This window comes from Cryptomeria japonica, chromosome 11 (genome assembly GCF_030272615.1).
Source record: "Cryptomeria japonica chromosome 11, Sugi_1.0, whole genome shotgun sequence".
In the NCBI taxonomy this organism is placed as follows: domain Eukaryota; kingdom Viridiplantae; phylum Streptophyta; class Pinopsida; order Cupressales; family Cupressaceae; genus Cryptomeria; species Cryptomeria japonica.
Genome location: NC_081415.1, coordinates 269,506,551 through 269,522,116, shown reverse-complemented (window position 1 = coordinate 269,522,116; position 15,566 = coordinate 269,506,551). Strand labels below are relative to the sequence as shown.

Below are 15,566 nucleotides of genomic sequence, written 5' to 3'. Positions count from 1 at the left end.
TCAAAATTAGATGCAATGCCATGAAGAGCCATATTGGAAACTAACATAATTTTTAAGACATGCATGAAGAAGTTGAGGATTAAAACAATCACAAAGTACCTTGTTTAATGTAGTTATTCATTAGTCAAATTTACAACATGGGAAAATAAAGCTTTTATGCATACACATTCATAATTGATTATCAATGAGGTTAATGTTTGTGTAAAGAGGGGGGATGATTGCCATTAATCATACAATGTGTATAGGGTTATGTGTAGCTGGTTTGGGTGGCATCAAAGATATAAGTATGATATACATAGGAGGTAGAGGTTAATTATTACAATTATATTGATAATAACCAATATACTCTCACACAGGTTGTTAAGTTAGCTTGGATATCATCCAAGGCATAAGTATGGTATATATAGGAGGTAGAGGCTAGTTATTATCATCATATTGATAGTAACTAAATAAGTGAAACATCTAAAATATATGAATGTACATATGCTACATCCTTAATTACATAGTGTGCATAGGGTTATGAGTAGTCAACATGTGGCTACTTGAACTCTTCATTAAGATATAATCATTAATATAGTCTTATATAGGTAGTTAACTTAGCTTGGGTGACATCCAAGACATACATATCATATATATAAGAGGCATATATTAGTTATTATCATCATATTGAGTATCATGTTTTTATTGAAGACTATTAGAAGTATCCCCTTTGAAGTGGTTTGGGAGGTTGTCCCCTTGAAGTGGCAAATTACTATCAAGTATTTGTAACATACTTCCCATTATATTATTCTATTGTGCAAGTTGTTTCATTACAATTTCATTCTTGATGTAAGGAACCATCTACAAACAATATAATGAAATCACTAGTCCAATTTTTATCATCTATCTTGCTTATAAGTGTAAAAGGATGAATCCTTTAACAATTCTTAAAATGATGAATCACAATAGTTTTTCCCAAATTGTCATAACTTTAGTAATTTATTTGCACAACACTATTCTTTTTGTGTGCCTTTAGCTAGAGATCTAGTGAGGGATCTTGAGGAGTCACGACACCTTAGGTGAGCTCTTAGGTTCTCCCAAACTTGAGTGATATTTTGGTGTAGTGTCTTAATCGTTGGGTGGTTGTTGGCTTATGTAGGATGAGGGGGATGACCATAAGTGATCCATACCTATGTTCACACTCAACATTGGGCATAAAATTTGGTAGTTAGCCTTGAACCCACTAGCCAATTGGCACTATATATTCGTGTGGTCTAGATTAATCCTTATACATAATTGTTTCCCATCTAGCAATTTGTTGCATGATGTGTCCCAATCTATGGATTAGGCCACATGACACAGCTCCCTCCATGCTCTATGTTGCACCATGTGACTTAGTGAACCTTATTCAAATTCCAATGTTCTCACTCCCCATCAAACCTTTTTGAGAACTATTCATTTTCTCATTGACTTGCACACCAAAAATATTAAATTGAACTATTAAGAACATGCATATATTAGCATTTCTAGGTCATTAGCAAGAAGGAAATATTGTCAAGTAACATCAAGTAGTAATGAAAATCCTCCAATCACATTTAATTAGAGAGCATCTAGAATCATATCTTTGTATCACATATTAACCTATGAGGTCATATACATCTTCCACTATTTGTATGGTGTGTTTGCAATCTTATACTTCAATATTCTACTGGCTAGACTTGCAATTGAGACAACTCTAGGTCTTCACCTCTTGCCTTAAAGAAAGCCCCCAGTCTACTTGTTAACACAATCCATTTACAACAATAACTTAAAAGATGCTAGTGTAAATTATTCCACAAGTCACACTCATGTATGACTAGGTTACTTAATTTGATCTTGTTGTAAACCAAATCACCCGACATGACCTTATCTACATTAAATTATTTTTTAATAGAATTGTCACATATTCCAGTACCAAACTTATAACTAAATTCCAATTACTAATTACAAGAATCAACATCAGAAATCAAATCAACATCATATCATAACACAAATTAAACTCTTTGGTCTCTCTCCAACTTTTTAATTAGATAAATACTTAATTTTAAGGGCTCTTTATTTATATTACTTGTTGAGTCTAAATGACATCATATAAGGTTAGTGCATGTGGTTCTCTACAAACATGTTATGAATAAAAATCCGAGTTTAAATCGAATATAAAAATCTAAAGCTAATCCATGAAGTGGATTCCAATACAAAGATGACGAATCTAAACTATATTCCATCAGGACGAGTCTCTTGAATATGATCGGGAGTCGGACCCATTACTTATTGTTTATTTTGACGGAGCTTTCAGTGTGATTTTTATTCCTAATTGATTTTAAGTTAGAAGATACGAACTGGCAAATCCATCAACTGAAGCATTTTCTACATTTGTTCCAAGAATTGAGCTTTGAATTTCTTATCGAGAAGTGGTTATGCATAAAATTTCTTCTGAAACAAATTCAATTTGATTTAGTTTTTCTTCACTTTGTAAAGACTTAATGTAAAAGCAGAGTCATTGATATCTGTGCAATCCAGTTGTTTCCATTTCAAAGAAATTCGCCATCATTTATTGTAGGAAAAAAATTGTATGGCGAATAGCTAAGAGTTCCGTGATTCAATATATGTCTATTTAGGATTTGTTTACTCGTTCAACTTGCACAAATAGCTAAATTCTTGCTTGTTGCACATGTGAATAAAATTTGAATAAACAAACCTTTGTACAAAATTCTAAATGTTAGAGATTTCTGGCAACTTTGAAAGAATCTAGCGATTAGCAGCAGCTGTCACTGCGCAGGAGTACAGCATCATCTTCATACTGCTGTAGATATCACGCTTTCAGGTATGCAGACATTCAAATAACTTGCCGCAAACCTTGTTTGCATGTTATTTGCAGTCAAATTTTATGACATTTTGATGACTGCTAAGGGCTTTTTGTCAAAATAATGTGTTTAGGAAGGCATTGATAGATGTAAGTGGGTTGTTGGGGTGATCAGATATGGAGATCGTGAATGTTCAAGATTATGAAGCCGTGGCCAAGGAAAAGTTACCCAAGATGGTATATGATTATTATGCATCTGGTGCTGAAGATCAATGGACTCTTAAGGAAAACCAAAGGGCCTTTCAAAGAATAAGGTATACCTTTCGTTCTTCCTTTGGTTTTCTGCTATACTTTCTCTGTGATTGTGAGCGGCATTTGATCATTTAGTATGTATTTACATTTATATGTAGCATGGCTCTTTTAAACACTGTATACGGGTTGCTCTTGGACTAGGGATCTTGAATTGGTGAGGATGTTTTGTATGTTTGGAAACCACATGCCTGAGATGAACGTGATCACTCTGAGTGATTAATTATCTATGTTATTCAGGGATGTACTTAATCCCTGTTTTAAAATAGGATGATTAATTACCACTTTTGCTTGTGCATGATGTGATAGTGGGATTGTTAAGTTGTTTACTAGGAACAAGCATTCTCAGTTAAAATCACCTAAAAGTCTTTTACTATTTTGAAAAATGGAATTAGGTGATTTTTAAGGCGAGGGGCTGGTTACCTACAATTCCTCACTGGGTACTGCTGAGAATTTTTTGGACCCTTTAACAGTCAGGTGGCCTCAAGGATTGTTTTGGCAGCAGTTAATGCTAAAAAATTGGACACGCCTTCTAATACTGCCATGTGACACAAAATCACTAGGTTGGTTAGAGATAAGATTCCATTTTATTTTGTAGCAATTTTTCTTTCATCTCATAAGACCTCCTGCTCCATCAATAGATCGTAAAGCCCCCTGCATGGGACTGCTAAGTAGAGCTGTTCTTCACTTTGTGCCTTTGGCTTCTGGTTAAAAGTCTAGTCTTCCGTGGCATGCATGCTGATGAAATCCATATTATTCCCAACTGGAAGATTGTCCTTGGACGTTGATCCAATCAAAAGGATCACAGTCTAGTTATTTTTCAATCTGGGTGTCAGAAATTAAACTATCAATTGGTAATCTAAGAAAACTGCCTTTCTTTTACAAGTCCTTTCCAAAAGGATTGGCAGAATAAAGGATGAGAACATTTTCATTGAGAATGGAATTGGTGTAGAAATCCGGGAGCTCATTAATAGGATTAAATAGTGCACAGTAAAATATGGTAGAAGACTACTCCATACAAATGGGAATGGTGGATGTTTACTCTAGGAGCAACTGTATTTGCAACTTCTGGTTTACTCTGGAGCTTGGTCATGAGGTTAAGACTTAGAGATCCAAAATTTTATAATATATAAGGTAAATGGACACAAATCCCCTTGTGGATTTTTTGAAGGGGGGCTCTATATTCTAAATTGGCCATCTGTCTTGGCTATGACTTAAACAACAACCTCTATCTTTACCATTCTAGACTGTACATGTACACCCCGGTAAAAATATTGAAATGAATGACCATATCTTGCATCAAATACTCATTAGCACAGGGCCTAAGAGTAGTGCAAATTCTGTCCAGACGTTGAAGATCAAATTAGGAATGAAACCCATCTGAATGTTAGTTGTAAAGATCCAGACGATTGATGTACAATCACAGTGATTGAGCTGTGGCCCTTGATAGTTTTCATGATATATTCTATCAGCCGACTGGATCACTGTTTCTTGAGGTAAATATTTCATAAACTAGTACTATTTTGTTAGAACTTAGAAGTTAGGGGTATGTTTTCTATGGGTTGAATTCCGTATAGAACTTTTAATGCGTCTAATTCTAACTACGATGAATCATCCACCAAAAAAAGTTATTAAGACTCAAGAATATTGCTATCATATGGAAAGAGCTATTAGTTCAAAGTTTTTCTTCAATTTGATTTTCACTGAATCTTCTTTTAATGGGAGCTTAGAATTCATTTCTAGAGCATTACCTGGAATGTATTGGCTGACCAACATAACTAATTGTATTCTGGAATATATTAAATTCTTAAGTCCTGGTAGGTTGAGGAGTTGGAACCATATATCCACAGATGCACCAAGTTAGAACCTGGAAGTTTATTAGTCAATTAGGAATGCTTTCTGTTTTAAAAAATAAATCTTATATGAAATAATAAGGCGTGAGAGTTACAATCAGAGCATAAAAATGACTTGAAATTATCAGTTTTTGAAATTTTGAATGCTGTGGCTTTGTTCTTTTAGTCCCATGAATTATTTGTCAAGATCTGTAAGCATCTTGTTTTGTATGCATACAGAATAGCCAAAACCTTGATCATTAAGCAGATATCCTGACATGTATCCAGTTAGAGGAGTTGGACAAATTTCATGATCTGATACTCTTATAGATCGTATAGACCAGTTTGGTATAAACTGTGAAGGACATTAAAGCCATTATTTTTGTTGTCACTGTTGATGTTAGTTATAGGTTGCCAAAGTTGCAAGTTCTAAATGTATAATTAATTAGCTCCAAGGTGAAATTAAGAAAAACCTGGGCTCTCCACTTACATCTCTGTTCTTAGGATCAAGTTTGAGATACGGGGAGGGGAGAAGAAGGGCGGACAAGGGAATTACACTGGTTGAATGTTTTTAAATTTCTTAAATTGTCCAATTGACAAGCTATATTTAACAGAAACACCACCCTTAATAAAATTTATAGTTTTGTTTTTCCAGGTTTCGACCTCGCATCTTAGTTGATGTATCGAAAATAGATACAAGCAGCACCATGTTGGGATTCAAGATATCAATGCCTATCATGATTGCTCCAACAGCCATGCAAAAGATGGCTCATCCAGATGGTATTCATTCTCTCTTTTCATCATTTGTGGCCTCTTCCTTTGTTGCAGGTCCTCTCTGATACTAACAGGCTTCACCTTACTTTACAGGAGAGTTGGCAACTGCAAGAGCTGCATCAGCAGCAGGCACTATAATGGTTTGAACTCCATCCTTTCTGTAAATGTTATTGCAATTTCCAATTTAATAAACAAGTTATATGTTTGATGGTGTATTTAAAGTTTTGGTATTATGACTATGACAATAATATTTTCCTTTCGTTTGCTGCAGGTATGGAGGATGAACATGTATCGATTTCAATGTCATCTCCTTTCTTTTGAATGATGTATATATAGTAAGGTAGTCACGATCAAGTGGCACCTTGATCGGACATGTCTTTTAGACATGTCCGACCAAGATGTCACTTGGTCGTGACTCTTACAAACGTCAACCGATCCACTCGGTGATAACTAATCGGTGCTAGTGTAAATGATAACAGATCTATAAACATACCCGATATTGAATCGGTATCATTGTAAATGATAACAGATCTATAAACATACCCGATAATGAATCGGTATCATTGTAAATGATAACAGATCGATAAACACACCCGATAGTGAATCGGTGTCAAAGTAAACAAGCCCGATAACTAATTGCATTTCATATGCTATCGGATTAATACCTGTTGACGTGTATCTTGTACACCATCATACACAGAATAAAATACCCAAAGGCATCTTATCCTCTCTTGAATAAAGTCGCTAACTGCTGAAGATTCGCAAGAAGGATCAGTTAGGATGACTCCAATGTTCTGGTTAGTAGGGTCTCTACGTGTGGATAAGCTCCAGTGGTATGATGTGATTTGCTGTGTCCTCAAGGGGCCTTACGCTCCAAAGTTTTACTAAATTAGAGAAGCTTTTCAAAAAATAACAAAAGGATAGGGTTTTGCAAGAGGTCTAATCTAATCTAACCCTAAGAATGACTTCATGTGGACAAGACTTGGCAAGATTCTACCAACTTCAATTTCGCCATAAAATAACAACTCAATTAAAATTGATGCGATCTTCTAAGGTAACGAATGATTTTCAACGCATCAAAGATCAAAGACACTACCACGAAGGTACATATCCAAAATACAATAATGATTGAAGGTTAAGTGATTCAAATATCTCCAGTTGACCACGCAAGGCGTTCCTACAATCAGCAGGAAGCTAGTGGTTTGGAAAGCAAATCCTACCAAAGATCAAGTCTCACACTTTGTCCTTCGAATTAACACACTACTTTGATTGAGAATGATTCAAGTAAATTGAACAACCATGAAGATAACCGAGAAAGTTGCAACAAAACACCATAACTTCAATATTTCATTGATTTCAAAGTCATCATGTACAACAATTGCTTGAATTCCTTTCCTCAAACTCAATCTTGCTACAAAAGTAAAATTGCTTCTATCTCTAATCTCTCTAATACATCAAATTCTCTGATATCTAACTATTCACTATTACAAAATGAAATGAAAATGAGGGTATAAATAGCATCCTCAATTACAATGAATGGTCCAGATTGAAAGCAGATCAACGGTCAAGATCATGACACCTAAACCCTAATTAGGGTTTGTTACAAATGGCCTCCTTTTTACTGAACAATATTAAAAACATAGCCAAATATTAAATTTGGCACAAAAACCTAGGAGACATAAACCAATGACAATTAAGGTGCCATGTCATCTATAACAACCTCTCATCTAGAATCTTATTCCCTTTCCAATGTTCTTTTTTAGCATATGCAATGAATCTTGACACGATTCCTTCGATTTCAGCAATTGGAATCTCGGGAAGATTCTTCATACTTTCTTCCAAGTGGATGACCTGATCGAATGCGTCTAGAAGAGCTGCGTCCCATGAAGATTCAAGTTCCTTAGTTCTTTCAATCAGGAGCATGGTAGCAAACATCTGATCATATTGCTCGTCTGTGATATTAGCGTCCTTGCAAAAGATGACCTTGATTCTATCCTCCAATTCCTGCAAATCCACATCTGTCTTGACCTCGATCCTCCTGCCAGGTATGGTACGTAGTACCTCAAATACTCTGTCCTGGATCGGATTGATCACCTCCTCAACTTGGCTACATCTAGTACTGATGTCCTCAAAGAGAACACTCTTCATATGGAGTAAGGTTGACCACTGAAGCAAACTGTGAGGCCCTCCATCCATGATCTTTTCCTGCGCTAAGACCTTCCTCGATGTTTGCCTGATCACTTTCAAGACAGGAATGATAACATCTCTAGTATGAGCAAAAGCGGCTACTGTTATCATCAAGTTGTGGATTATCTCAAGAACCTGGATAGCCCTGTGAATAGTCTTCATCATCCTTGTTACAAATTCTACGACAACTGTATGAGATTTGTCCATCCAAGTACTGGTACGCTGGACCATATTCATGAATCTTTCTGCCTCATTAATTGATTGAAGGGGAAGTGCCTGCACTGGTGATCTAGCTGGATCCTGACGTCCCAAAGGTTCATTGAGATGACTGAAATATGCCCTCCATGCACCGACCTCTCTCTCAAGCTTTCTATTCTTCTCCATTTCTTCTCTAAGCTTGTCTTTCAATGCCTCAAATGAATCGGTGGCATCATCTAGTGTCTGCTCAGCTGTGGATGGTCCTAGCTCAAATGTCTGTATATCATATTCCTCTGCTAAGATCTCACCTTCATATTTGTCTACTGCCGGTGTAGCTATCTGTAGTTTTCTGGATCCAGTCTCATCTCTAATCATCTTGGACATCTTGGTAGCCTTCCTCTTCTCTGTTACTTCGTGAGAACGTCCAACAAGGCTCTCTAAATCAATTACATTGTCCTCGTCCTCTATCACGATCACCTTAGTTAATCTTTCCTTCAACCAATCTGGGATGGCCGATCTTGTCTCTTTGACTTGAATTTCCTTATGCACTACTTCTTCTTCTCTGGGAGGAGATGTTACCTCGTTGTCTTTTCTATCTTCATCTAGCTCATAATCTTGGAGAGATCCATCTGGTGACCCTTGCGGTGCCTGTCCCTCTTCCTGCCTATCATTCTGTACCATCGACTCCATAGGTTCTTCCACTTGAAGTGTCCTCTTCTCTGGTCTAGAAGATGTACCGGATGAACGATCTCGATTGGCCCCTTGCTTCTTCTTGGAAGATTCCCTCTTTTCAGGCCTTTCTTTCCTCTTCGAACCTCTTGGATGGAGATTGCCTTCACTTGCACTTTGAAGGTTACCTTCACCTGAATTTCTAGGATTAGGATTGCCTTCACTCACACTACCTCCACCTTCGGCTGGTTTCTCTTCCAAAGTGAAAGTCATAGCTATGCCTTGCTCTCTCAACTTTTGATGCTGTACATCAACCCATCTACGAGTACAAGACAAGACTGGAGCCATCAAAGCATCTAGATCCACGACCTCGGGTTCATTCCAATCTAACCTTATTGATTTGCTTTCTCGATCATAGGATGATTGGATATGTCTGCCACTGTCCTGTGCTTGGTCGGCCACTCTGTAAATCCTGCATTTCCTGATGAAATCCAAAGGCAATCTAGAATGCATTTTTCGTTTCACTTCAAGATCATCTAAGAGATTCATCATAAAATCTTCTATTTGGTACTCATGCTTAAACTTCCTATCGACTGTCTCCTCTAAATGTCCATGTGGATCAAAGCTTTCTCTCAAAGCAAAGGATGAAAAAGAATACAAGGCTAACTCCTTCTCTGCGTCATCCATAGCTAAAGCATTAGGACATACCTCAACTGAATTGCCCAAAATGATAGGTACTGGAACTCCATTCCCATGTCTGTGTCTGAATGCCTTCGCATATGCTGCCAATTGTCTTGTTACTTCAAGTAACACAATTCTATCTGTCGAATATCTCGGCAACATGTATGGAGGTGAAGGACATCCATGCACTCTAATATAAGTGAACTTCGGAAACTGAATAAACCAAGCACCGTACCTCTTTATTAATTCCTGTGCATCCTGAGATAATTTGTTGTGAATCCCACCTTGCAACGTCCTTGTGATGTTCATCGTGAAGGTATCATTAACTAGCTTGTAGTTGCTTCCTGGCAGATGATGCAAGTGGACATAGGAATCACAAACTCTGACCTCGCCGGGTCCTCTTCCAATCACTCCTCTGTGAGGTAGTCCTGCGTACTCAAAACTCCTGATCAAGGCATAGATGACGTATGAACTCATGTGGAAGGACTTGGTAGCCTTGAGTCTCCTCAACTGTACGTCCAAGCAATGGCTAATCATCCTAGCCCAATGAATTGTTCCTTTCCCTTGAACGATCACCTGGATGAAGTAGAACATCCACTTCTCAAAATAGAAGGCGTGAGGGGCTCCTGTAACTCGGTTGAGCATTGTGATCAAATCTCTGTACTCCTCTTGGAAATCAATCCTGTGCGGTGTGTTTGGGATCTTGCTCAGACGAGGACGACTCTTGAGTAACCAGTTCTTGTTAATTATGCTTAGACAAGCATCTGGATCATCTTCGTACATTGACCTGGCTCCTTCTATGCTCTTGTATATCATGTCCCTGTGCTCTGGAAGATGGAAAGCTTCACTTATAGCTTCCTCTGAAAGGTACGCCAAAGTGTTTCCTTCATTGGACACGATCGTTCTGGACTGAGGATCATAATGATGAGCACACTCGATCATCAACTCATGGCACTGAACTGCTGGAGGGAAGCCGGCCGCCTTAATGATGCCACTCTTGATTATTCTCCGGGCGACAGGTGATGGCTTGCCAATGTAAGGGACCTCTCGAAACTTCTTTGTGCTGAAGTTGCCCAAGTTGGTATCTCCAATGTTGCTCCATTTCGACACGATCTTGGTCTCCACTTCCTCGGTCTTTTGATCTTCCTTCATGAGAGCTGGACGGCTGGTGGATGCTCCCGCCTTCGGGGTCGCCATACCTACACAACATTTCATAATAAGAACTAGATTTTGCAATGTATAACATAAATTAGAGAGTAAATTTTAGGAAACCTCATGATAAGTCCTAGAGTTATCATTTCCTAAAAAAGATTGAGCTAGGGGAAATCAAAATTTCAAAATTCAAAACTTAAGCTATGACGATCAACAATTCAAAATTAAAACAATAAAGCCATATCGCCATACCTCCCTTGAGAGCTAACTCTAGAATGCAAAATAGATAGATTTGCCTAGGCAAAATTAACGTTTGAAGCCTTTGCCACGTGATCTTCAAGGATAATGAACGTCCTTCCCATCAACTTTGCCACCTTTGGGGGTCCTTGACGTAATCTTCCAATATCCTTGGCAAGTTCGCTTTAACTCTAACTCGCACCCCTTTGATAATACTTCGCACCACCTTTGGATAGAAACTCGCACTTCTCCTTTATGAAATTCGCTTCCTCTTTGTATACTCCAAATCGCATATGAAATGATAAAATGATAATGTGCAAATGAAATCTTTCACCTCCCTTTATAAGCGCTCACCTTCATATTCACCTCTAGGCCGACTTTTATAAAATGAGGCAATTAAAACGATTTTTTAAATAAATAATAAAGGCCGACCTTTATAAAAAGCGCTCCATTTGATTTTTTTATTAAATTAATAATTAATTATTAAATGCCTTTGTTTTTAATTAACAAATTCGATTTTTAAAAGGCAAAAAATTAATTAATTAATGTCTTGCGCTATATTTTAAATGCCATCTTAATTGAATTTTTTAATTTATCGAATTTTAGCATTTAAAATAAATTTAAAAAATGTTTAGCGCCAAAATTTGAGGGTGAAAAATACAAACCTCATCGCCCTGGTCCCTGACTGAGGGACAGGGGCGAACTACCATTTTAGCCTGGAATCTTGTGCTTTTGACGTTCAAAATTTCCATCCCTACGTTGAAACTGGCGTTTTCATTGGGAAATTCGAGCTAGATTGACTTGCTTGTGCGAATGAGTGCCTCTTGAGGTGATATCGCCCTGGTCCCTTGGTGAGGGACAGGAGCGATCTTGGTGTTTCTCCCCTTGATCTCGCTTCTTTAATCATCAATCTTCATTATATGGCAAGCAATGATATTGTTTCTTCATTCCACTTTACTTCCCTTGGTTTCTACGAGACACTTTGATGTTTAAATAGATTATCGCCCTGGTCCCTTGGAGAGGGATAGGAGCGATCTCCATGTTCTAGCCAAGATTTGTCATTTTGTATCCTTCGTTTCTTGTTCATTGCCTTCCAAACGATACTCTTAATCTTGTATATCCTTGCCTTGTCTTGATTTTGAAGGAAAATGAATGATCCTGTGCAAATCGCCCTGGTCCCTGACTGAGGGACAGGAGCGATATAGGCCCCTTGGTTCAATTGATGACCCTTTGACGTTTGAAACCTTTGCATATCATCTTCTGAAGACGCCTTAGACCCTGCGCAACCATGCACAATCTTGACTTGGCATGAATTTTGAATGAATTGGCAAATATGGTGGATATCGCTCTGGTCCCTGCCTGAGGGACAGGAGCGAACTTCAATGCTCTGGGCTCATGCTTGCTTTCATCAACTTGCCATTGCTTTCATCGTGTAAAATGAAGTCCCTTGATCCCTCTTAGCCACTTGATATTTGATAAACTTTCAAAATCTAGGCCTTTATAGGAATTTCGCTCTGGTCCCTGCCTGAGGGACAGGAGCGATATAGGTGTTTTGGTGTAAATCCTTTATCCTTGGCGATCTTCATAACTTCGTTCTTCATTGAGATGCTTCAAAACGTCCTTGCCAGCTTGTATTCGGACTTGGAGTGGTCTAAACTTAAGTGGAAGGCAAGATAATCAAGATATCGCCCTGGTCCCTGGCTGAGGGACAGGAGCGAACTTGCTCTTGTAGGCTTCATCTCACTTTGCTAACCTCAAAAATTATCTTCAATGGTCTTGTAGTACCCCCTTTCACCTATTCTTGGCATGAAATTTGTTCAAACTTGGTGAAAAATTGGTCTAAGGCAAAAATCGCTCTGGTCCCTGGCTGAGGGACAGGAGCGCCTAGGCCAATATAGGTCTCATTTGGTGTCATGCAATCTTCAATTTGGTCTTCAATGAATCCGTTACACCATCTTTACTTGCCTCAAACCTAAAACTTGGTTGCTTTGGCCTGAATTTTTCCTTATGAAGAATTTCGCTCTGGTCCCTGGGAGAGGGACGGGAGCTACATTGAACTTCGCTCTGGTCCCTGACTGAGGGACAGGAGCGATTTTGCATTTTGGTCCACTTTTCTTCATGTTTGTGCCTTCAAATTATATTCATCTGGTAAAATGTACTTCCTTGGACCTCTTCAAATCGTCAAGTTGTTAAAATCCTGCAAGGACAAGGCAATATTTGATTTTGAGCTCCGGTCCTTCACTGAGGGACAGGAGCGATTTTGCCTCCTGGGGCATTTCCGTGTTCGTGAAATTCTTCAATTTATATTCAACGGAAAGATCATGCCTCCCTTTACTATTTCCAACCGAAAAACCATCTTGATCCTGCAGAGACAGTAAGATTTTTGAAAACGAGCTCCGGTCCTTCACTGAGGGACAGGAGCGATTTTGCTCCTACAGGCCAAAATATCAAGATTTCACAAGTTTAATCACTTCACAAGGCAAAAACAAATCATTTCCAATGCCCGGGATCAAATATCAAAAAACTCAAAATTTGGTCAGAATTACTCAATTGGATAAAATTCACAATTTCATCATTAACACTTAGACAAATTAAGACTCTGCACTCAAAATTCCAATTGAAAATAAACCATTCTGGCGAATTCATTTCATTTCAAAATTTGCATCCTACAAGAGGAAGCTTAAAAAGCTCTCAAGACTGACTGGACTCTGGCTTGAAAAGACGGTAACTAAAACCCTAAGGCTTGACCCTTAATCCAGACAACTGACAAACTACCAAAACCCTAAAAAAACAAAGCAAAAGGCGAGCGAAAAACAAGCAAAAAGAGGGGGTCCCCATTTTAAATGGGGCGATGTGTGAAATGGTCACAACAATACCCCAATAGTATATTAATGCCGTTTCATAAATGAATCGACATTAATATGCTATCAGGTTACTAGCCCGATAGCATTTAGATTGACGCTTAACTATGTTAAGCAAGTCGTCGATCTAATCCATCTTTATCCAATGTCAATATCATAATTATGATCAATGTTATAGTCTGATAAACATAAAGCATGAATTAAATAATCTAATAGCATAGATGAATAAGCCAATAACAGAATAGAGGAGATTAATGAGTTAGGAGAGTCTTATCTTGCAGAAGCTACTAATGCATTAACACTCCCTCTTAGCTTTGGAAGATAGATAAAGTAACCTGCATCACATTTCTTTTCCATAATGTCAGTCTCCAAGAATATATATCATCTATACATATGATATGAAGTACCATTAGGACATAAGATACAAATATAAAACATCACTCTAAGTATGTGACATAGAGTATCACCTATCAATGTGATATAAAAGATTCATCATTTTATTATGACAAGATATCACTTGAACACGTGATATCAGTATTGCCTAAACACGCAATACTAAGGATAAACATATGAGGATGGTTAAATTCTCATCTTATCCAGGTTGTGATATGTGCACAAACATTTTATACAAATGTTTTATCACAACACCATCATGGCACATCCATGACATACCAGAGATCCAACATGATAACTGGTTTTGAGAATCATAAGATCATCACCTTATGATGTCTGCATACAAGTGTTCATAATCTGAGAGATCGTCACCTCTTAGAATGTCTCAACATGACAAAAGAAGTTTACACATTAAACATCTTATTTACAAAGCAGATTACCTTTCTATCATACCTAAACCCTTTTTGAAGTGATCAACCTTCACTCTGGAAAGTGGTTTGGTCAGAATATTTGCAGTCTGATCTCCTGTATTAACATATTCCAATTTGATCACATTTTTGTCTACCATGTCTCGTACATAATGGTATGGGATCTCAATATGTTTGGATCTATCATGGAACACTGGATTCATTGAAAGTTTTATGCAGCTTTGATTGTCGCAATGGATGATAGTAGGTTTCATAGGATCACCAAACAATCCCACAAGTAACTTTCTAAGCCACACTGCTTCTCGGGCAGCCATGGAGGCTGCAATGTATTCGGCCTCGGTGGAACTTTGCGCTACAAAAGATTGCTTTCTACTGATCCAGGATATCATGGCTGATCCCAAATTGAAGCAACACCTAGAGGTGCTTTTCTGGTCAGTCATACTTCTAGCCCAATCTGAATCTGTGAATCCGTGTAGATTAAGATCAACCTTCTCATACTTAAGACCAAGATTTAAGGTGCCTTGTAAATATCTCATAATGTGTTTTACTGCAACCAGGTGTATCTCCTTTGGCTCACACATAAACTGACTCAAAGCATTTAGTGCATAGTAGATATCTGGCCTTGTATTTACCAGATACATAAGAGACCCAATCATTTGCTTGTATAGAGTGGGGTCAGTAGAAGGTGATTCTGCTGCTGCTTCTTTAAGTTTATGAAGATTGGTTTCCATTGGAGCGGTCATGGGTTTGTAGTTTAGCATTCCAAATCTCTTCAGGATGTCCAAGGTTTACTTGCCTTGGTTTACTACAATGTTATGAGAATTCTACCATACTCCCAACCCTAGGAAATAATGAAGGAATCCCAAGTCCTTCATATCAAATTCTTTGGATAGCTCTTTCTTGCATTGATCTATAAGGTGATCTTCTCCTGTGATTAATAAGTCATCAACATATAAAATCAATATTAGCATATCACCTTTATTCTGTTTGTAGTAGAGATTAGGATCTGCATCATTTTTAGAGA

The 15,566-nt window shown here is 37.8% G+C and overlaps 1 protein-coding gene across 3 annotated transcripts in view; it reads left to right on the top strand.

Annotated features, from left to right (window-relative positions):
• The first annotated feature begins 2,245 nt into the window (after nucleotides 1–2,245).
• LOC131069734 (glycolate oxidase 1) overlaps nucleotides 2,246–15,566 on the top strand; it is a 48,436-nt gene continuing 35,115 nt past the window's right edge. The window contains exons 1-4 of one of the 3 annotated variants that reach the window (XM_058005268.2): nucleotides 2,246–2,842; nucleotides 2,997–3,135; nucleotides 5,618–5,742; nucleotides 5,830–5,876. In XM_058005268.2, the coding sequence (XP_057861251.2) occupies nucleotides 2,999–3,135; nucleotides 5,618–5,742; nucleotides 5,830–5,876 (309 nt within the window). In that variant the 5' untranslated portion in view covers nucleotides 2,246–2,842; nucleotides 2,997–2,998. The other 2 variants (XM_058005269.2, XM_058005270.2) reach the window with 2 other exon arrangements.